General features: G+C 53.0%; 1 protein-coding gene across 3 annotated transcripts in view; it reads left to right on the forward strand.

Annotated features, from left to right (window-relative positions):
• The first annotated feature begins 14,326 nt into the window (after positions 1-14,326).
• The window catches only part of ZNF423 (zinc finger protein 423), a 332,614-nt gene continuing 325,577 nt past the window's right edge, over positions 14,327-21,363 (forward strand). For all 3 annotated transcript variants that reach the window (XR_008293729.1, XM_027044455.2, XM_027044456.2), the window contains exon 1: positions 14,327-14,682. Coding sequence is in view for 2 of the 3 variants with exons in the window: in XM_027044455.2 (XP_026900256.1) it covers positions 14,643-14,682 (40 nt within the window). In the remaining variant the exon portion in view is untranslated. The remainder of the gene's footprint in view (positions 14,683-21,363) is intronic.

Consider the following 21,363-nt stretch of genomic DNA (forward strand, 5'->3'; position numbering starts at 1 on the left):
CCAACAAATGTGAAGTAGAGCCACATGAAAAGCCTCTTCGTGCCCATCAGATTAGCAAAAAAAAAAAAAAAAAAAAAGGTGATGTCATATGGTTCTGGCTGATAAGGGGTGGGGGAAAGGCAGTCTCATACATAGTTGGTGGAAATATGAATTGTTACGGCCTTGCGGGAAAAGAAATTTGGCAATATATATTAAAATACAAACAGAACAAAACAAAAAACATAGCCTCTGTCTCGCAGCCATGCTCCTGAGATTCCATCCTAGGACTTAAGGACAAGACATGTATTAAAATGTTTTTTGAAGTGTTACAAACCTGGAAATATTTATCTCCAGGATGATAGGTTAAATTGTGATACTATAGCTACACATAAAATATTATGTGGCTATGAAAAAGAATGAGTTGGCATTACTCCAAGTGCCCTGGAGGGGTCCCATGATATGTGGTTCCATGATATGTTTGGAGGAGGACAAACATCTAGTGTCTATAATATGATGCATCTTTTAACACTAATACCAGCCCGCTCCTTCCCATACACGTACTTTTTGTTTGTATATGACCTGTGAGCAGGGAGAATCCTTCTGGAAGGCTACACACTAAACTGCCAGCCTTGTAAGTGGGGCCTGGGAAGGAAGTAGATAAGTAAGGGGGAAGCTAGCTTTGTCTCCGACAAAACTGGGAAAGTATGTATTGAAAGTATGCGACCTAATGTTTTATGGGGATACTATGGTTTATCTGTGAAAACAGACTGACACACGGAAAGAGAGAAACTAGTGATGTGGACAAAGGAAAACATTGCTTTCATCTTGGGTGGGTCTGTGGACAATTTTTCTTCTGGATTTCTGTAGTTTCCATTACAGTGTTTCTTATATAGTGTTTATTTTTTTATTTTTATTTTTTTTAAATTTAACGTTTTTTAATTTATTTTTGAGACAGGGAGAGACAGAGCATGAACAGGGGAGGGTCAGGGAGAGGGATACACAGAATCTGAAACAGGCTCCAGGCTCTGAGTTGTCAGCAGAGCCCGACGTGGGGCTCGAACTCACGGACCGCGAGATCATGACCTGAGCCGAAGTCGGCTGCTTAACCGACTGAGCCACCCAGGCGCCCCACTTGTATAGTGTTTAAAAAAACAGAGAGAGAAAAAGATAAGTTGGTCAGAGGGCGAGAATAATTGTCAACTCCCCCCCTCCATACCCACTCCCTACTTCTGGAATGGTAAAAGTGCACTCTTTCCAATAAGTAATTATTTTAGTGCCTAGGCTTTTCTAGTTTGTTCTAGGCACTGAGGACACAGTGGTGAATAAGAGACACAAGGTCCCTGTCTCCATGGAGCTTATAGTCTAATGGGAAAGATAGTTATTAAACAAGAACAAATAAATACGGGGGCCCCTGGGTGACTCAGTTGGTTGAGCATCTGACTTTTGATTTTGGCTCAGGTCATGAGCTCACGGTTTATGAGTTTGAGCCCCACATCCAGCTCCGCCCTGTCAGCTCAGAGCCTGCTTGGGATTCTCTCTTTCCTTCTCTCTCTGCCCCTCCTCCACTTGTGCTCTCTCTCTTGTCTCTCTCTCTCTCTCAAAATAAATAAATAAACTTAAAGAAAGAACAAATAAATATGAAATCAAGTGTATGGCATGTGCTTGAAGATAAAATGAGATGATGTAGATGGTACCATATGGTGATTGGCACACAGGAAATGGTAGGTACCTGACCTTGGCTGGTCCAGTCATGGTGGTCAAGGTAAGGACTTGGGGGAAAAGGCTGCCTCTTTTGCACTGATCTTGAAACTGGCTGGGTAGCCAGAGCTGCTGGCAGCCATATTGTCACTGTATGGAGTCTAAAGAAACCACTGTGCAGAGTGATGGAGATATTCTTTGAACACTTGGATCTTCTCATGCCTGAAGCTGGAACCACATCCTTTTTGTTAAAGCTAGATTAAAAAAAAATCACTTGCAATAGAAAAATTCTTAAGGTATTATTATTAATTATAATTAGTTAATTATATTATTATTACCATTATCATTCCACTGTTTCTACTCTGTGACTTTGCTGAAAGCCCACGTGAGGCCAAGGGTCTGCCCGAGAGACGATGCAGCACTTCTGGCTTTAGTGTCCCCAAACCCTGGGATTAGTGTGACAGATACATTTGCATGAGGAAGGCCCCAAAAAGGTGTGTGTCTTTCTCTGTGCGTTCCTGGATGTTGAAAGACATTTAAGCATGAGAGCCACAGTCTAGCATGTGACCAGGTGGAGGGTCCCTCATGGCAGGCGGACTCTTCCGCATGCCTAGAGATACAAGCCTGCCTGACATGCTACCTGTCATTCCTGAGGGTGCCTGTGGACACACCTCGTCAGCCTGCAGATGCCCTGCTGGGTGTCTCTGCTCACCCTCTGCAAGGACCCACCAAGCACCCTGAGGCCCCTGTGGAGCAGGTAGGACAACCTCCCCTGGAGGTTGGGCACAGCCTGGCCACTCTCCTCTTGCCCAGAGATTTGATTTCTCAGCCCCTCCCGCTGAAGGCACCCCTTCCTTTCTGCACCCACTGCTCCAAGGAGAACAGCAGGAAAATAGGGAGGCAGGGCCAGGGAAGAGAAGAGATTCTCAGTTTTGAGAGGATCGCTTCTTGAGCTTCAGACTGCACCCCTGTAAAATTGACCCCTTGCTACCTCCCCTGCCTGTTCACAGGGTCCTTCCCCCAGGGTCAAATGACAAATGAGTACCGTTCAAAACCCCATATTTCAGTTAAGGCTCCCGTAGCTTCCCTCCTGATGTGTGAATACTTAAATCCTGGAGGCTTGTCTAGGCCTGCTGGTTACTCAGGGCAGCCCCCTTGATCCTATGGCAGCATTTTTTTTTTAATGTTTATTTCTGAGAGAGAGAGAGAGACAGAGTACAAGCGGGGGAGGGTCGGAGAGAGAGGGAGACACAGAATCTGAAGCAGGCTCGAACTCACAGACCTAGAGATTCATGACCTGAGCCAAAGTCAGATACTTAACCAACTGAGCCATCCAGGTACCCCGATCCTATGACAGCGTTTTATTTTTTATTATTTTTTTAATTTTTTTATTTTTTTTAAATTTTTTGTTCTTTAACATTTATTTATTATTGAGAGACAGAGAGACACAGAGCGTGAGCAGGGGAGGGGTAGAGAGAGAGGGAGACACAGAATCCGAAGCAGGCTCCGGGCTCCGAGCTGCCAACACAGAGCCCGACGCGGGGCTCAAACCCACGAACGGTGAGATCATGACCTGAGCTGAAGTCGGCCGCCCAACCGACTGAGCCACTCAGGTGCCCCTATGGCAGCATTTTAAAATAAGACAGGCTTGGGTCTCATTGGAGAGAGGAAAGGGTACCTAGGAGATTTGACTTGAAGCTGCTACATTTGAGTAACATTGAGAAAACATCCACTGTCAGTATGGAAGAAAACACCCCTCCTCAATGTGGTACAATTTTACGTGTATGGGGGTGGGGCAGACAGGTATCTGCTATTATTTTGTGCTTGTTTGAAATCTTCTGTAATTGAAAATTAAAAATTAAAACAAAACGTGGTGAAGGGTGCCTGGGTGGTCCAGTCAATTGAGCATCCGACTCGATCTGAGTTCAGGTCTTCATCTCAGGGTCTGTGAGTTCAAGCCCCACACTGGTTGCAGAGTTCACCAAAATAAAATAAAATAAACTTAAAAAAAAATTAAAGCAAAAGAATCCAGGACTTGATGGAGATTCGGGATGAGGACATTCCTCCCCACCAACTTGACAGGTAATATGATTGTCTGTGCCATCAACAGGTAATACGAAGGCCCAGTGCCTTCTGGTTCCCAGACACCATCTTGATCCATCTGTCTATCCCCGTGTATCTAAACATTTATCCACCTAAAATCAATACATCAAGGTTATGCTTCAGGCAAGGTGTAGAACCGGAAATTGTGCAAGGGGAAAATCTTCAGTTTTAAGGGGAAGTCGGCTTTGATTTCAATCCTGGCTCCAACCCTTAAGAGCTGTGTGACCTTGGGCCAGTGAGTAACACAGTCCCTCTGAGCCTTCAATGCTCATCTGTAAAATGGAAATAATAACAGCTTGTGGGCAAAAACTTAGTCGACGCAGTAGGAGATCTGTGCAGGATCTGAGGCTGGGCCTTGTGGGTGGTGTGCTAGGGAGAGAGATGTGGAAAAGAGGGCACTTGTCCCTTGGCCAGGACTGCTAAGGGGAGAGTGGCTTTGCCGCCCCTGCCCCCCCATTCCTTCCAACTGAATGAAGCAAAGTTCCTGGGAAGTCGGTGGGGATTCCTAAGGCTGAGGAGGGGATTTTGTTTGCGGGTGTGTTGGCTTTTTGAAGGTGGATTGAGCTCCATGGTTGACAGTGTCCTCACGGGCCAAGGTGGGGGTCAGGCTCAGCGCTGGCCGCTGGGCCTGGTTGGCTTGGCGCTGGGAGGGCCACCCCTCCCCTGGCACTGAGCCCTCCACCCAGAGCTCACGGGCCACACCCCCGGCTACTCCTGCCCCCAGTGCTCAGAGGTAGCAGCCCTGGCCAGTCGGGAAGCTGGCCTGGGAGGGGTGGATGCAGGGCCATGAGGCGCACAAGACCGACTCCCTCTTGCTGACACCCCCCACCCCCACCCCAACAGCCAGCCTCCCTCGTACCATGGGCAGGCGGCCAGGGGACCTGGGCTCTTCAGAGCATGAACCAGACCCACCAGGCGGGGGAGGTCGCAAACCCAGTCCCACTTAAAAACATAATTAAAAATACTTAAGCTGGTTGCCAGGATTTAAAATACAAAGGCACACAGAGCTGCACACTAGCTTCCCACCTCTTTGCAAGGGTGTTCTCCTTGAAGCCTCTCTAGTGTCCTGGCATCATCTGCCTGGTCAGCTTTGCTTTGGAGATAACTGAGTTTGTGAGCCCTGCTAGATTCCTACCAGAGCTGAGGAACTGGGCTGCCCAAGTCAGGCACGGGGCTAGAAAACCCACATCCCTCAGTTCCCCTTATCCCCCTTGACTGGAAGTTTCAGCAGGCCAGGGACATTTCTGCCTTGCTCAGCTGGATCCCCAGCAGCTGGGCCAGTGCCTTTCATACAGTAGACCCCAGAGGTTGCAAATAAACATTTGTTGAGTGAAGAAAACAAATTCTTACATTTATAGTAGTAAGAGGTAACATTTTTGAGCATCGTCCTAAGTGCTTTACATACTGGCTCATTCAATCCTCACAACAGCTCCCTAAGGTAGGTACAAGCTTATCTCTGTTTTCGCAGATGGGGAAACAGAGGCACAGAGAAATGAAATAATTTGCTGGAATGCAGGGGAGCTGGGAATACAAGGCTGGCTGTCTGCTTTCGGGATGTCCCATGTCAGTCTTCCCTATTACTAAAAGAAATGACATCCCAGCTCCATCCAGCAGCCTCAGGAAGTTAAGGCCCCTCCCCTGCTCCCCCAACATTTCTCTGCTACCTGGTGTTGGAATTGGGAGACTTGGCTTCAAGAGTCTGCTCTGCCATTAGTTGGCATTGTGACCTTGGGCAAGTCTGTTCCCCCCTAGATATCAGAAAGGTATTCCCATCTTTGGAGGTACGTGGTTGGACGAGATCATCTCTAAAGCCTGGAATCGTGTGGCCTTTATAAGGGGAGGGTTGCTGATTTTTCATTTTCTGCCCTTGGCAGTCTCTTTAGGAGTCCTTGGCTCAGCCCGATGGTGGCTCTGCTCCCAGGGGCCGAGGAAGGTTCGGAGTGCTGGCAGAAACTTCCTGAATTTTCCCCTAGCTCCTGCTGTGGCCTTGGCTCTGGGTGGGGGCTCCAGGGCCTCTCCCAGTGGGTGCCGGAGGCTAGAGCTGCCTTTGTCTGCCGCAGGAGGCCAGCCAGGCGGCTGCGGCTGCAGTCGGCCCTTGCCCAGGCCTGGGAGATGGTTTTTTTCCCTGTGTGTTGCAGCTGGGACCGTTTATAATAGGAAAAAAAGAGAATGACCAGGCCAGCCGGCTGGAAAATAAAGAGACTTAAAAAGAAAAGGGCTAGGCTGTTCTTCTCCTGTGGAGGCTTTGGTTAGGCAGAAAGTTTTAGTTCCTTTCTGAAAGGCATTTGGGCTTTTGAAGTCCCCTGCGGGAGCTCCCTCTGGCCCCTGGGAAGCCAGGCCCTGGCATGTCCCAATGTGCATGGCCAGGATGGGGCCCAGGGAACTTGGGAGGCAGCAGCAGGCCCTGGGAAATAATGCAGCAGGCTGGGTCCGCTGGGGGCCCAGCCCGGCCCCCCTGTGCTCCCAGCCCACACCCTACCATCCCTTTTTGGTGGTCTTTCACCTGAATTTCCTCTGCTCCCTCTGGCTTTCGATGCTGGCCTGATGCTAGGTGGGCCAGAGGATGGGAATAAACCCAGATCTGCTTCTTCCCGTAGTCAGAGAACTAGGGGGATTTCACAAATGGGGAAACTGAGGCAGAGAGAGGGTTTGCCTGGGGCCACCCAGGGAACCTAAACTTGAATGGCTGTTGTGTGTGCTTTGCCTATAAATACTAACAACAGCTAATATTATTAAGCCCTTATATATAGTATAGAAGGAGCCGGTTAAGAATCCAAGGACCTGGCAGGTAGGAAGATGATTGTGTCCTGAGGTTCCTCTGAGGGAAGCTGTCTTACCAGCAATTTCCTTGGGCCTCCACTCGTTCCTTGCAAATGAGCCCTCCTCCTTGTCAGTCCACGCCTCAGCAGGGTCACACCATATCCATCACTAGAAGAAGGACCACAATGAAAACGTGACATTTATCAATCACCCACTACATGCCAAGGGCTGTGTGCCAGCTCCAGGCCCTTCACACATCGTCGAGCAGGTCAGTGGTGATATTCTCTGACTTCTCATTACCATCCTATGCCACTGCATTATTCTCCTCATTTTATCAATGAAGTTGCTTTGTCCTGGGGTCTAAAGCCAGGCCCTTTTGGCTGGAGAGGGCAAGTCCTTTCTGTGGTACTGTGCCCCGTCTGCCTAGAGCCTGACTCTGGCTTCTCTGCTCAGCTTCCTTCTCCAGCCACAGCCATCCACTGGGCATGAAGGGAGCACCATGGAGTGTTGGGGGGTACATATCAAATTCCAGGGGTCTGCCTTGAAACAGCTTCCAACGTAGCTGGGTGGGCAAAGAATTGTACCAATTGGTGAGTGCTGTCCACCAGAAACCCTTTGCATGAAGACGGTTGTTTGCAAAGAGATGTTAGACAGTTCCTCTGTGCATGGAACAGCAGACTGATGGTCTTTCTCCCAAGGCCATCACTAAGTCCTGAGCATCCGCATGACACTAGGGATGCAGCAGGGACCAGAGTAGACAGCTCTGGTGATCCCGCTTCTCTCCTTCCTGCCCATGGACATCGGGTCCCCAACTACATGTGCGGGGCACAGGTACATACATGTAATTTCTGAAATCTCCATGGCATTTCTCTCGGACCTGAGCACCTCATAGCTTCTTTTTAGGGTGGGGTGGGTGGTGAGAGGGGGTAGAAGGAGAAAAGGGTACATGCACAGTATCAGATTTTTTGGCAAAATGATCTAGCCAGTTTGGTCCTGCACACTCTTAGGTCCTTTTTGGTAATTAATTGTGACCGCAAAAGAGATGGGAGAGGGTTTGCTACTCCCACGTAACCACTCTACCAAGTGAGAGTGAAGGCAGATCCTGCCACATGCATGGGTAGTTATTAAAGCACTATTACCGCAGGGACAAAACAGGTCCTACAGCCAGCTCAACAAAGTCCCAGCATTCTGTCCTTTTGGGTTATCTAACCACTTCCTCCGTGAAAGGCACACTCTAGGTGAGCTCCCGTCACACCCATGGGCAGGATGCTGTGTCCTCTGCTGGGCACCATGCAGGCAGAAGTTCTGGCTGGACCCCAGACCCTTGAGGGATCAAGCGGGAGGTCTTAAGGGGACAGGTCACTCCAGTCTTACTGGATGTGTATTCCTTGTTAGGCAAGGTGGAAGTGTCTCCAGACCATTTTTCTAAACCACAATTTGAATACCTTTAATTTCACCAACAGAGAGCTCATGTCTAAATCTATCACTTTTTTGTGATAGATATCTCGTTTGCTCATTAGCAAAACATTGGTGGCCGATTGACCTACTGATGGCCGAGAGTGCCCTGCCTGATACAATCGCTCCTAGTTAAAACTTAGAAAACTAGGCACTTATCACATTCATTGCAGACTGAATTGTTCTTCCTTTTAAAGAACCACAGGCACTGTAAGAGAAGTATTTCGAGAGAACAAAGCAACAAGTGGCCCAGAGTCAAGTGACCTCGGGCGTGTGTGTGCCACACACCGGGGCAGTTAGAGGTGGTCTGGGTGGAGACTCTCAGGGCCAAGGCCAAGAGTTTCAAGCTTTCTGAGGGTGTGAGTCCACTGGGACCGTCCCGCCAAGTTGGTTTCTTTCCTGCCTTGTGGGTGTTCCTTACAAAGCCTGCTGACACTTGAAGAATTAAATAATTATAATAATGATGATAAAATAGAAATGGCTTTCCCAGCTGAACAGAAACTGAAGACAAGGAGGTTCCCACACCCGATGTATTGTTTTTGGCACTGTACTCCCAAAGCCCCTGGGAGGCAGATGTCTGGGCCTGCTGCTGGTCTCTTTGAGTCGTGGTCATGGGGCGGGCGGGGCGGGGGGGATTGGGGACCTTTGGAGAACTTCAGGAGCATCTGCAGGGAATTCCCTCCCCAAAAAAAGCCAGGCTGAGAACTGAGAGCAGAGGAAGGAACTCTCTTGTCTTACTGGGTTCTGAAGCCTCAGAAGCTTCAAGACCAGGCCTCAATGTCGTAAATACCCGTGTGGAGGCAGGGAGGACCTGGATGGTAGGCCGCTGCCGGCTAGTCATCTGGGTGCCAGGCCATCTCCTGGTGGTTCAACCTTAGTACTTCGCGGACAGGAGTGCCCGGGGAAGCCTGGATTCCATGAATAGATGGATCATGATAAGCAAACAAAAATGCAAAAGAGAAAAAAGGAAAAATCCACTCAAACACAGATTCCCTCTCCATAGACCTAAAGCTGCTAGAAAGCTTCTAGAAAGCAGGGACATGTCTGTCCTATCTCAAGGGAACAACCAGGGGAGGAAGGGACTTGTCAGTATGAGGAGGGAATGTGCAGTTGCGTGACGGGCATCTCCCTTTAGAGACATGGTTGACCTTGGTGGGTGGTAAAGGTGAGAGACCAGAAGGGAGGAAAGTGGAGGCCTGATAATAGCTGTCAGACCTGGTGGCTCTGCTCTGGGCCCGACAGGTCGTGCTTATGAATATGAAATCCTCAGGGCAGCCCCACGAGATCCATGTGACCTGTATCCCCCTTTCGCAGATGAGAAAATGGAGGTACATCAAGTCCCTTGCCTGAGGTTCTCCAGTGGGGCAATGAGGAAGGCTGGGTTGGAAGATGGATCAGATTGGCTTCTAAGCCTGGCTGTGACAGCCTGTCCTCAGAACCACCAGCCCGTTCCCACCTCAGGCCCTTTACACACACTGTTCACTCTGCCAGGAACTCTGTTCTCTCTCCTCTTTCCTGACTCCTTCCTCCCCCTCCAGGCTCTCAGCCAGACCACCACTGTGACCCTCTGTTTTTTGGCCTCCTTTACACTATATTTTTCCTTCTTAGGATTGTTCAAAACTGTAATTAAATAATTATTTATATGGCCATTTATTAAAAGTCAGCCTCCCCACCAGAGAATAAGCCCCAGCAGGGAGGGCCTGTGGTCCTTGCTCCTTGCTTCCCGCTCACTTTTGGCACACAGTAGGCACACAATCAATAAATACGTGTTAAATAAACAGGTAAACAAAGGAATGAACTTATTTTCTGGGGGAAGACTGGGGGGGTTAACCTTCTTTCCCCAAAATGGCTGTCCCTTATCAATATTTTTTTAATGTTTTATTTATTTTTGAGAGAGAGAGAGAGAGACAGAGTATGAGTGGGGGAGGGGCAGAGAGAGAGGGAGACACAGAATCTGAAGCAGGCTCCAGGCTCTGAGCTGTCAGCACAGAGCCTGACACGGGGCTGGAATTCACTAACCACAAGATCATGACCTGAGCAGAAGCTGGAGGCCCAACCTACCGAGCCACACAGCGCCCCCAAATGGCGGTTCTTTATAGGCTGATGCAAGTTTTCCCAGTAGACAGGGTGACTTTCTGGGAATAAAAAGGTGAACAAAAATCATGAATTCCATATTCCAGTGACTGCTGTTTACTTAAAGTAAGTGTGTGTGCGTTTGCGCGGGCGGTGATTTACTGCGACGCACCTCTTGACCCTTCAAGGGATACTAGAGGCCACAAAAGGAACCCTATCTTATTTTACTTCGTTGTCCTACCTTGTTGTTGTCAACCACAGCGCCACTCCTGAATTCACCAGATGACACCTTGCCTCTTTTTGAAGCTCAAAAAAGAAGCCTCTCTTGTTGTGTGTCTGGGGACGCATCATTAGGAGCATACAGAAAATGGTGGGGAGGCAGCCCCTTGGGTGGGAGGTGCCCCTCCTACAGCCAAGTTATTGACTTGAAAGGAAGATGACCATTTATGTGAACAAGGTCTCATTTGTTTTCAAACACATCAATTTGTAATTTCTCTTGCATTTATGATGGTGACTTCTTTCAGTTTACAAAGGATTTCTGCAGCCACTTCTTTGGGCAGGAGCGACTGTAATTTGCCAATGAGGAAGAAGAGGCCACAGGGGGACTTTCTCACAGGGGAGGCGCCCAGAGCCCTGGATACACTGACGGAAGCAGGCAGGTGGGATGTGAAACACCACCCGAAAATGACCTTTTTCTGGTCCCTGGTCACCAGGCTGGTGAGAAACAAGGCTAGCCTTCCCTCACCCCGTGCCCCCTGAGACCCTTTTGGTAGGAGCTACTGGCTTTTTGCTGCTCTGGAATTTTCCTTAAAACAGCGTTTTTTTTTTTTTTCTGGAAGGAGTTAAAAATGAAACAAGCTTCAGAGAAATCGGGGCCGGGCTGAGGCGGGGACGAGGTCGAGCTCCTTCTGCACCCTGACTGCCACCGAGCTGGGAGACAGCAGACAGGTCTCGCAGGGGAGGGATGAGCGTCGGGACGCGAACGTGTGTGGCTGCGACGCGCAGGGAAGGACTCCAGAAAACTTTGTGCTCTTCTCCAGGACCCCCAGCCCTTGTGGATCAGTTTGGAATACGCAGTCGCCCACCCGCCAGTCGGTTATCCCCACCTTTGGCCTCTGGGTCCTTCCGCAGTTCCCGGAGGGTGGAAAAAAGGCGGCACCGCGGGTCTCCAAACACCGCCCGCTGACCCCTCCTTTCCTCCAGCACACCCCTACCCCACGGCGCTCCTTTTGTCTGGCCCCTTCTCTCCGGCTCCCGGCTGGGCGAGATCCGCGAGTCTTCAGCCCCCCAGAGAGCCAGGGCGGGCGAGCCGGGGGCTGTTCTCCACCCCCTCCCCCTAGGAGAGGGAGCCCGCGGCGGGGGCACCCCGGAGCTGAGGCCAACCGCCCCCTCCCCCAGCGTGTGCCATCTGCCGCCTGTCAGCCTCTCTCCGCGGGCCTCGATCCCAGGCGCCGGCGGGGGTGGGGGAGCTGCTGATTCGGCCCCTCCTTCCTGGCTCCTTCCCAGGCGCCTCGCGGCCTCTGCCCTCGCTCTGGCCCAGGCACCCCCTCTCAGCTACCCAGGCCGTCCGCGATCTTCGAGAGGCGGCTCCCACCGTCCTCCGGGAAGGCCAAGACGTTGCACACTCCGTGACACAAGAGCTGGGGAGGAAGGCGACCTGGGGGGGGGCGGGTGTGGGGGTAGTGGTGGTTGCAGCTCTAACTTGGGTCGGGGGCTCTCAGGGCTGGATCTCAGTTAGGGGACATCTCTGTCCCGCTCCTGGCTCCTCTGGGGTTCCTCTCTGTCTCCCCGAGTCAAGGTGTCCGCCTCTCCGTCGCGTTTCGCCGGTCACCCGACTGCACCTCGGAGACGGCCTTGAGCTCGAGAGCTTGGCCTCCCCCCATCCTACCCGCCCCCCACCCCGCCTCAGGCCTTTCCCCCGCACCCGTCGGCCTGGGCTCCCTAGCCACAGGGGTGCGGGGGCGGCATCTACCTCCGCTTTCAGCCCAGCATGGGGTGGGAGCCCGCAGGCCCTGAGAGGCGAGCAGGGCCGGGTGGGACCGCGCAGCGAGCCAAGGGGGGCGCGGGCCGGGCTGGCGGGAGGGCTGGGGAACGGCGGGGCGCAGGCGCCCTGCTTGGGGCGGGCGCCTCTGCCCGGCCGGCCCCGGCGCGGCTCTCGGCGGGCAGCGGGTTTTTTCCTGAAAGGTTGCCCTGGGTAACTCGTCTCCGAGGGGACACAGCCCTCCCCTCTCCGAGTGGCAACTTATCGATCCGCGAGATTGATAACCCCCAGCGCCGCGCCGCGCACCCGCTTCTCTCTCCCAGCTCTCGGGCGAGCCGGCCCAAGGTGGCGCCACTCGCCCGGGAGGGGGGCGATGTCGGGGCCTCTCCCCCACCCTGGACCCGTTCGCCTGCAGCTGGAGGGGGAGGGGGAGGCTTCACAGGAATAGTTTAGGGGAGTCGCCTGCGGAAGACTTTTCCCAAGTCCGCGCGCTTCCCCGGCAGTCTCGGAGACCAAACCTCCACCGTCTCGAGAGTGGCAGGGACGCGAGGCGCCCCCTAGTGGCTGGGGCAGAACTTGGTGGAAAGTAGGAGCCGGTTTCTTTTCTCGACCGCCGGGGAAGGCAGCGCAACTGCAATGTGCCGGGGCGGAGATGCTCCTTTTACTGTCTTAACTAAGAAGTGCGCAACCAGAGGCAGGAACCCCACAAACGCAGGTGTGGGGCGCCAGAGTTGGCTCAGTGGTGGAAGAGTTTGCCGATGTGGGGTAGAGATGGTCTTCAAACACCGACCAGTGGGCAGAATTCAAGAGGGAAAAGCCAAGTTCGGGGATAATTCATGTGCGAGGGGCATAATTTGCAGAAGAGGCAGTGCTAGGGCAATTCACCCCAGTTGGCCCCCCCTCCCCCCTTTGCAGTTTGTGACGCTAATGCATCTGGGCTAGCTTGACAGCGCGCGTGGGCCCTGTGTCTGTTTCCTCCTCCCTCCCCGGGTGCCGCGGGCGCCCAAGTCGGGGCCCCGAGTGCCGGTACGGTGCCCGCGCCCGCGCCGTGCCTGCCGCCGCCGCCGCCGCCGCGGTCCGGGTTTTGCGGGCGGCCGGAGCTGTATTTCCAGCGCTGTCCATCGCTCGGTGCTGTTGGCCCTCTCTCCGTCTGATCCGAGCCGGAGCAGTGCGGGGCGCCCCACGGGATCAGAGCGCTCCCCCGCCGGGACTCCGCTCCTCACATCCTCCTGCTGGGACCCGGCTACATTTCCAGCCAAGCCTGGCTTTATTATGTGTCTCTGCAGTGCAGCCCCAGCAGCCGGATCGGGAGGAGGAGAGCCAGCGACCACAAAGAAGACAGGAGCGCAAGGGAGGCTGGCGGGCGGGCCGGCGCCGGCTGGAGCGCGGAGGAGCCGGGGCGCAGCCGCCGCCGCCGCCGCTGCCCGGGAGGACGGGAGCCCGGCCGCCGCCTGCTCGTCCTCCTCCGCCGCCGCCTCCCCCCTCTCCGAGCCCTTGGCCCATGGAGGCAGCTAGCGGGGCCGGCGACTTGGCACCGGCCTGGGGATCGGCTGCGCGCCGCGCGCTGAGCACCGCAGCCCGAGGGCAGGCAGCGGCGGCCCGGCGCACGGGCTGAGCGATGCCCGGGGCACGGGCGCGCCTGCCCGCCGCCGCCTGAGCGCCCCCGCGCGCCCCTTCCTCCTCCGGGGGGCCGGCGCCGGACCGAGCCGAGAGCCAGAGAAGGGGGCGTGAGCCAGGGGCCCCGAGCTGCGGCTTCCGAGCCACTGCGGCCGTTTCGAGCCCCCCCGCCCCCCCGCTCCCAAGTAGGCTGAGTTGAGGGAACCCCCCTCCCCATCCATCATAATCTCCAAACCAGGCGTTTGGACATTTTTTTATCCATTAATATTTATTATTTTTTTGTGTGTGCGGCAGGGGCTAATTTGAAGGCTTTTTTTTTTTCCGGGGGGTGCTGAGCTTCCGCGCTCCCGACCGCCTCCCGGTCTCCACCCCCCCTGAGACCCCCTCGACTCCAGCCCCGTCCCCCCCCTCCTCAGATGGGTTCATTGTGAGCTCCGCACCGGGCTGCGTGGCCGGACGCCTGCAAACTTTGCACAAAAATCCGGCAAGGGGCGGAGGAGCAGAAGGAGGAGGAGGGTGAGGGTGGCGGTAGGGTGGGGGAGGGAGGGAGGGGGCCGCAGGGGCCGGGGGCCGGCGGGGGGTGGGGAGGAGGAGGGGGGCGGCTTTTTTTTTTTTTTTTTTTTTTTTTTTTTTTTTTGCATAACTCGGCTCGGCCGAGTGGCCTCCGGACTCCCCGCGCCGCTGGGACCGCCGCTGGGACCGAGAGCCCCCGGCTGCCGCATTGCAACAGGCAGGGCTCCGGCGCGGCCCCCGGGCCTCCCCCCGCCCCCGAGCGGCCTCGGCCGGCCCGGGCCGTCCCCCCCAGCGAGGCCGCCCGGGACCTGCGATCCGCTCCCCGCAGCCGCCGACCCGGCTGCAAAAAAAAAAGTTTCCGAGAGGCAGGCGGAGGAGAAGGGGGAGAAGGGCAGCCCGGAGCGGCGGGGGGCGGCGGGGGGAGCCGGCCGCGGAGGGCGACGGAGCGCCGGGAGCCCCGGACATGTCCAGGCGGAAGCAGGCGAAGCCGCGCTCGGTGAAAGGTGAGCGAGCGAGGCCCGGCGGAGGCGCGAGCGAGCGGGGAGGGAGGGAGCGAGGGAGGAGGGACCGGCGAGCGGGCGGGCGGCCGGGGACCCGCGCGAGCGAGCCGAGAGGAGGAGGAGGCGGCGGCGGAGGAGGAGGCGGAGGCGGAGGAGGAGGAAGAGGAGGGGGAGGAGGAAGCCGCGAGCGGGAGGCGGAGGCGGCGGAGGGGGCACGCTGCGGACACCCTGCCCGTCCAGACCCTCTCCCGGCTCCGCGCCGCCGCCCGCGGGGGACCCGGGCCCGGGGGTGCCGCTGAGGGGCTCTCGCCGCTCCCTCTGTGCGGGCCCCGGGCCCGCGTGGCCAATCAAGGGGTGCGGGCCTGACTTGGCGGGGATTGCGAATCTCGGTGGCGGCGGCGGCGGCGGCGGCGGGAGGAAGGAAGAGGCGGTGAGCACGGACGCCCGGGAGGCCGGCAACCCCGAGGCCGCTCTCGCCCGGCCCCGGGCCTTGCCGCCTTTCCTCGGCCCGCGCCTTGTCGCCCCGGGACTCGGAGGGCGGCGGGCAGAGCTTGCGCGCGCCCTGGGCGCCGCGTCCCCGCCCCGGCCACCAGGCGCCCCCTCCCTGTCCCTTGCCCGAGCCGCGCTCCCGGCCCGGGCCCCCGCACTTCCTGCCTCCTCCACCGAGGCCAACCGGGCCGGGAGCCTCCGCCAGGAGTTCATTGTCTGCGCAGCGCCGGCAGGACGCGGGCCCCCAGGGGAGCGCAGCGGCCGCCGCGCGCGCCCCTTCGTGGAGGGCGCCCGGGACCCAACCACGGGCATTGGGCGCTTCACATCCTCGACACCTAGGCCAGCTTCCTGTGTCGGGTCCCTGGAGTGCGCACGTTAGTAAGGATACACAACACATACGCACACACACAAACACCACCCCCCTTCCTTCGTCTTCTTTGCTTTGCTTTCTATTTCCATCAAGGGCCCCTGGCTCTGGTGGGCCCCTGGAGAGCAAAGGCCCTAGGGAGAGGCCGCGCGCAGGCGACGGAGCCCCTCCCCTGCCCTTCTCTCCCCCCACAGCTGGCCTCTCCAGGCCTGCCTGCTGCTTTGTGCCGATTCCAGCGCCTCGGGTGGGTGCCCGGCCGGCCCGTCGCGCTGAGAGATGACAGAGGAGGGACAGGATGAAAGCTGCTACGTCTCTGGAGCCAAAAGTCCCGAGGCCCTTGTCCTTTCCCAACTCCCCTGATGACCTCTGGCCCGAGCCCAGTTCTGCTCTGAAAAGTTCATTTCCTGGAGGCCTGCGCGGGAAGGCGCTGGGGCCCCGCTCCCTTCCTGCCAGCCTTGCTCTGGGCTGGAAAGGCTGGGACTGAATCTGGCAAGGAAGGTCGTGAGACACCCGCCATTGCTGTCCTTCTAGAGTCCCAGCAGATTCCAGGGCGCCTGGCTGAGCAGAGACTGTCCCTGTCATCTTAGAAGCAGACCAACTCAGTCCAAACTCTAGGCAAGGCAGCTGCACCCTTTCCTCTGTTTCCTTGAGAGAAGCTGGTCTTGTTCCCCTCACCAGGGCGGGCATCCCAACCTGGGATCACGTGGCCTGCTGCCCAGAACTGGGGATCCAGAGGGTGTTCTGATCCAGGTGCAAGGAAATCAGAAGAGAACCCAAGAAGGTGACAGGCAAATGGTAGACGTTCGTCCTTTTGCTGAATAGAAGGGCTCTATGGCTTGAAATAATACTTGATTCCTTTTCTCTTTCCGTGGCTCACTGCTCAGTCCTTACTCCTTCAAGAGCCACGTAAGATGGCCCAAAAGAAAATGTTGACTCGGAATCTGTGGTTGGTAAAACAGTTTTATTTAACTCCCATAGTTGATTTTGAGTTAAATCTATGGCTAGGAGCAGGTTTTTCATAAAGGAAGATGCAAAGCTTACCTACCTCTAACCTCAATCTCTGCCTCCAAACCTCCTTATTTTAGAAGGTGAGACACAGAAAGCAAAGGTAGAGCAATTTGCAGGGAACAGATGGGTGGGTGTTTCAGAGTTGCTCGAACCTGATTCTAAAGCCACTCTGTGTATCTCTGAGAAAGACTCAAGAATTGGTCTCAGTCTTTCATGAAATGAGACTTGACATGATTTTTAATGAATGTCTCTCTCCAAATCTATATGTGTGTATGTATAGCCGACAATTGCAGCTAATTGGTAGGGGAAGGACAGCAAAGTGGGAACGAGACCAGTGTAGGCATTTTGAGAAGTACTGTAAATATCAACCACGCAGCGCCTTTCTGCCCTTGGAGCCTGAGACCCTCTGTTTCTCCCTGTGGTTCTTTGCATTTTCCAAAAGCAGCTACAACCCTGGTCTCTCACCACTTTGCCTTTTATTCAGTTTACTGGGGTGGATAGGGTGGAGATGTGGCCACTTATCAAGGGAGGAATTAAGAGAGATGATAATTTGAATAGATAAGAGTTTCAGCAGGTGATGGATTTATGGCTTTTCAAGAACTGCCTCCCCCCCCCTTCTCAGGCAATATTCAAAGTGTGTGCTTGAGTGTGGACAGCTCCACACCAAGTGTTTAAAATGACAAGGTCCTCACCTTTAAAGATGCTTGAAGGTGCTTCTTAAGGAACAGTGGTGCCTTTTAGATTTTGTTTTATTTTGTCTCCACTGCTGTGTGTCAGGGCTAACGTGGAGGCATTGTGGACTTCCCCAACCCGCGCATTCTGCTGTGAAAGTCGCTTGGCTGTAATTCGTAATTGATCTCGGAAATGTGAAAGCCCATAGCAGGAAGGAAAGACAGAAATATAACAATTTCTAATGGATGCTCAGAAAGTGTGATTTGAAAGCTCCGGCTTTGCTGCTCTGAAAATCAAACAGGCCTGGGGTGTGTGTGTGGAGGGGTTCTCACTTCCCACTCATGGATACATTCTTCCTTCTGGAGCGGGGTCACTTGTCCCTGTGGCTGTTTGTCCTTCTTTGGAAAACCCATCTCCCAGGGAGGACACCCAGCAAATAGGGAAGGGGGCCAGGGCACTAGGACGGGGATGGGGGGTGGGGTGGGGTGGGGGTGGGGGGTGGAAATAGCCTCATTGGTTTTCAAAACCTTCTGATTAAAAACAAACAAACAAACAAAACACACCAAAACCCCACGAATGTTACAAAAGTCATGTTTTCTGACCGATTTTCCCTCTGTACACCATTCCCTCTCCCTTTCTGTCTCCTGGTGGTGTGGTGTGGCAGTTGTGAGATGATTTGTTTCCTTTGATAATTTTGGCCTCATTCTCCAGGGCTGTTCTCATCACATCTCACTGATGTTATTTTGGCTGATGATATCAGGTGACTTGGTAACCTGTCTCCCTTCACCCACACTGCCTCCTCAGATCCACGAAAAGCCTATTTATTTATGTATATGGAGAATTAAATACATCTTTTTTCCCAGCCTCATTTTAAAACTTTTGAATAATTTTAATAGTTACTTTTCTCCATCTAACAACTGCTTGTTAATTACAGTTCTTAATATTAATTAGCACTCAGGCTGTGTCCATGTACCCCCCCCCCCCGCCCCCAACATCCAAAACCACCCCCAGTGAGTTCTCTGCACTCCCCTCTTTTTCTCTGTCTTCCTCTCCTGCCAGCTCTTAGTTCCTCAAAAGTCCATCTTAGAAATTTGGTGGTCTAGGGACTTGGGAACAGTGTTCGCCACTGCTTGTGTTTCCATGGAAATAATTGAGATGTAATAAATAGAGGCGTTCTGAGGTTACAGGTTTCTTGATTCAGCTGAGACCACATACAAGTGTAAATTGCCGAGATTTGTTTGGCTAAATGTACATGATCTTGTAGGAAGGGCAAAACAAATCCTTTATAGGTTCTTTAGCTTTCTGTGTGGATTGGGCAGTGACATTTAATCCTAATATTTAGTCCCCCCCCCCCCCCCATTAAGTCCCCGACCTCTCAGTGACTGGAAGAGCCTGTCTTACTCTAGAAAACATCCCTTATGTCTAGTAATTGCTGTTTAGATTCTTACACCTGTTTCCTTGCAAAAACTTAATAAGCAATAAAATAAGATAACTATGTGCCTCTGGCAGGAGGACCGCGCTAAACGTTTAACCATAAGGTGCCCAGCAGTGCATTAATAACAGAAAGGTGCAAAATGCTGGTGACTTTACAGTCATAAAGTAACTTAGTAGAACCAGCCAGCCCTGGCACTGTTGTAGCATGCTACAGTGTGTTAGCAGAGGAGGAGGGAGAAACGAGAGAAGAAACAGAAGTGCAGCATCTTTGAGCACAGTGTTGCTAGCTGGAGACCAAAGGGGGATCTGGTTCAATCTAATAGAAAGTTGCAATAATTGCTATATCGGTAGCCAACCCTTAAGCTGGTGGCTGTGGAATTCTTCCCCTGATGTAGGATTTAATAGTCTGGCAATTAGATGCATTGATTTCTCTTAACTGTTCATTTGGATGTGTAAACGAAAGGAACCCGCCACTGAGGCTGATTGTACAGGCGTGCTTGCTGCCTGGCTCTTGGAAAAAGGCTGATGTAGGTGGTGGTAGCAGCACAGGATTGTTCAGCGCGGTTTTGAGGCCAGGTCCCTCTTCCCTTAAAATTTCTGCTTGTAAAGTGAACAAACAGCACCTGTTGTTCAGATACTGTTTAAAAATAAACAATTAAAGAATAAACGGAAAGCTGTTTCTGTTACGTTTGAAAAGGAAAACCTCTTTCCTGCTGCAGATGCTTATAGAGTAGCATCTCTGTCTTTGAGTGGCTGGACTCCTGTATTTTTGGCAGGTGGTCTGTTAGGTACCGGAGGAAAAAGTCACACAACACCGTGGCTCTGGGTTCCAAAGGGACCCCCTGCTGGAAATTGAGTGAGTTCTCTACCCCCTCCTCCTTAGCAATAGTTTGGGGCCTGGGACCAGTGGATCCATCAAGCCCCGAAGAGGTATGGGGAGGTGGCATCTTGGACCCCGTGCACTCCGGTGGGTGTGTTGGAGTGTGCAGATAATGACCTCTCACAAACACGGGCACCTCTTACAACGCCCCGCTCCTGGACCTGCAGGGTTCTGTAAGTGGCACCAACTTTTGACACGCAGTCATCAAAAACTCTTGTTGGTAAGCTAGCAGAAGATGACTTAGCTTTCCTGAATGCCTCCCCAACTCCAACCAGCCCCCACCGCGTCTTTTTTTTTTTTTTTTTTTTTTAACTAAACAATGTGTAGATTCAGTTATTAACCCTTTGGTCGAGGTTGAGATGGATTTACCTTTCCTGGACCTTGTCTATGGTACGCTGGTGTTTGCAAAGAATATTATCTTAACGTCTTGAAAACATTTCCCATAGATATTAGGGCTTCCATCTGCGGGTCTAGGGTAATTGCAAAAGAATAATACCTTGAAAGCTGTTAGTGGGCACCCCATTGCTGTGGGTAGCCAGGGAAAACCTGGATTGGTGAAATTGACAATTTCTGCAGGTTCCTCTCAGCTTGCAAGGGCATTTTGTGCCCTGTTAGTCAGGAATCAGAGTAGTTTTGCACCCAAAATGGACTAATTAAGCCTGGATCAGTTATATCCCGTTTGAAGTTTACAGCGCTGTCAGCTCCCTCTGCCTACGGTGGGAGGGAGGGTGCAGTGGAGTGGGGGCAATGCTGATGGAAAGTTTTGATTCATAGCTTACCTGACAGGATCGGTGGCAGCCAACGATTGGGGTTGTACACTCAGTAAATACAAATACTTCACCTCTTTTAAGGAGCGCCAATTAGCTGATTGCGCTGTGTGGCTGTCTTTAAGGAGAATGCTGTTTTACCTATCTTCTTGTACAAAGGTTTGATTTTTAATGTCTTGTGAAAAGGATTCTCTTTGTCTTGATTGATGTCAGGAATAAAAGCATGATGGTAATATCCCTTTGAAAGCTATTGTATTGTCAGCCCTGGCTGACAGCGGGAGGGCCTCCCAGCGTTATAGATTAGTGCTGTGAAAACACTGACATTTTCTTTGTTACGTTGCTGTTGTTCTACTTGCAAAGTCAATTACACAATGTTGGAGCTCAGTTACCCAGTTGACTTTGGAAGTAGCAGCGGCTTTCATTCTCTTCTTAAAGATATAATTTTCCTTTGTTGTTTTTATTTTGTTTTGTTTTCTTTCTTTTTTTTTTTTTTTGACCTGCCTCCCTCTGGTTACTACCCCTCCAGTACCCCCCCCCACCCCCCCGCAGGAGTCTGGACTGTTCGCTAGGCAAACACACTCTAGTTTTCAGTTGTGACAAGTCACATTCAAAGATTGCCACGTCATTATCTCCGAATTCTTCTGCTCATTCACATTTCAGTGGCTTCTTATTGATATAGTGATTACAGCAGCCAAGATACATAAAAAAACCCATCAAATGAGATTACAGTGTTGATAATATCTTATCAAGTGGGTTGTTCTCTGGATTTGGGGTTCTTGAGATTGGCAAAGTCAGAGTTTTCTTTCTTTCTTTCTTTTTTTTTTTTTTTCCTGTAGACTCTGGTCCGGGCTGAACCAGGTTCCTGGGTTGATGGGACCCCAGCAAACAGGTTTTTTTTGTTGTTGTTGTCATAGAAGATTCATAAGTATTCCGATCTCAGAGGCTGGAGCTGTTGAGTTTTGGACTGAGAATCCTGGATGACATTACGGCAGGGGTGGAAGGGGTCTCGTAAGAGAATCATGTCACCCGTCCCTCCCCCATTGAAGATGGCAGACTGGAATTATAAA

This window comes from Acinonyx jubatus, chromosome E2 (genome assembly GCF_027475565.1).
Source record: "Acinonyx jubatus isolate Ajub_Pintada_27869175 chromosome E2, VMU_Ajub_asm_v1.0, whole genome shotgun sequence".
Classification (NCBI taxonomy): Eukaryota; Metazoa; Chordata; class Mammalia; order Carnivora; family Felidae; genus Acinonyx; species Acinonyx jubatus.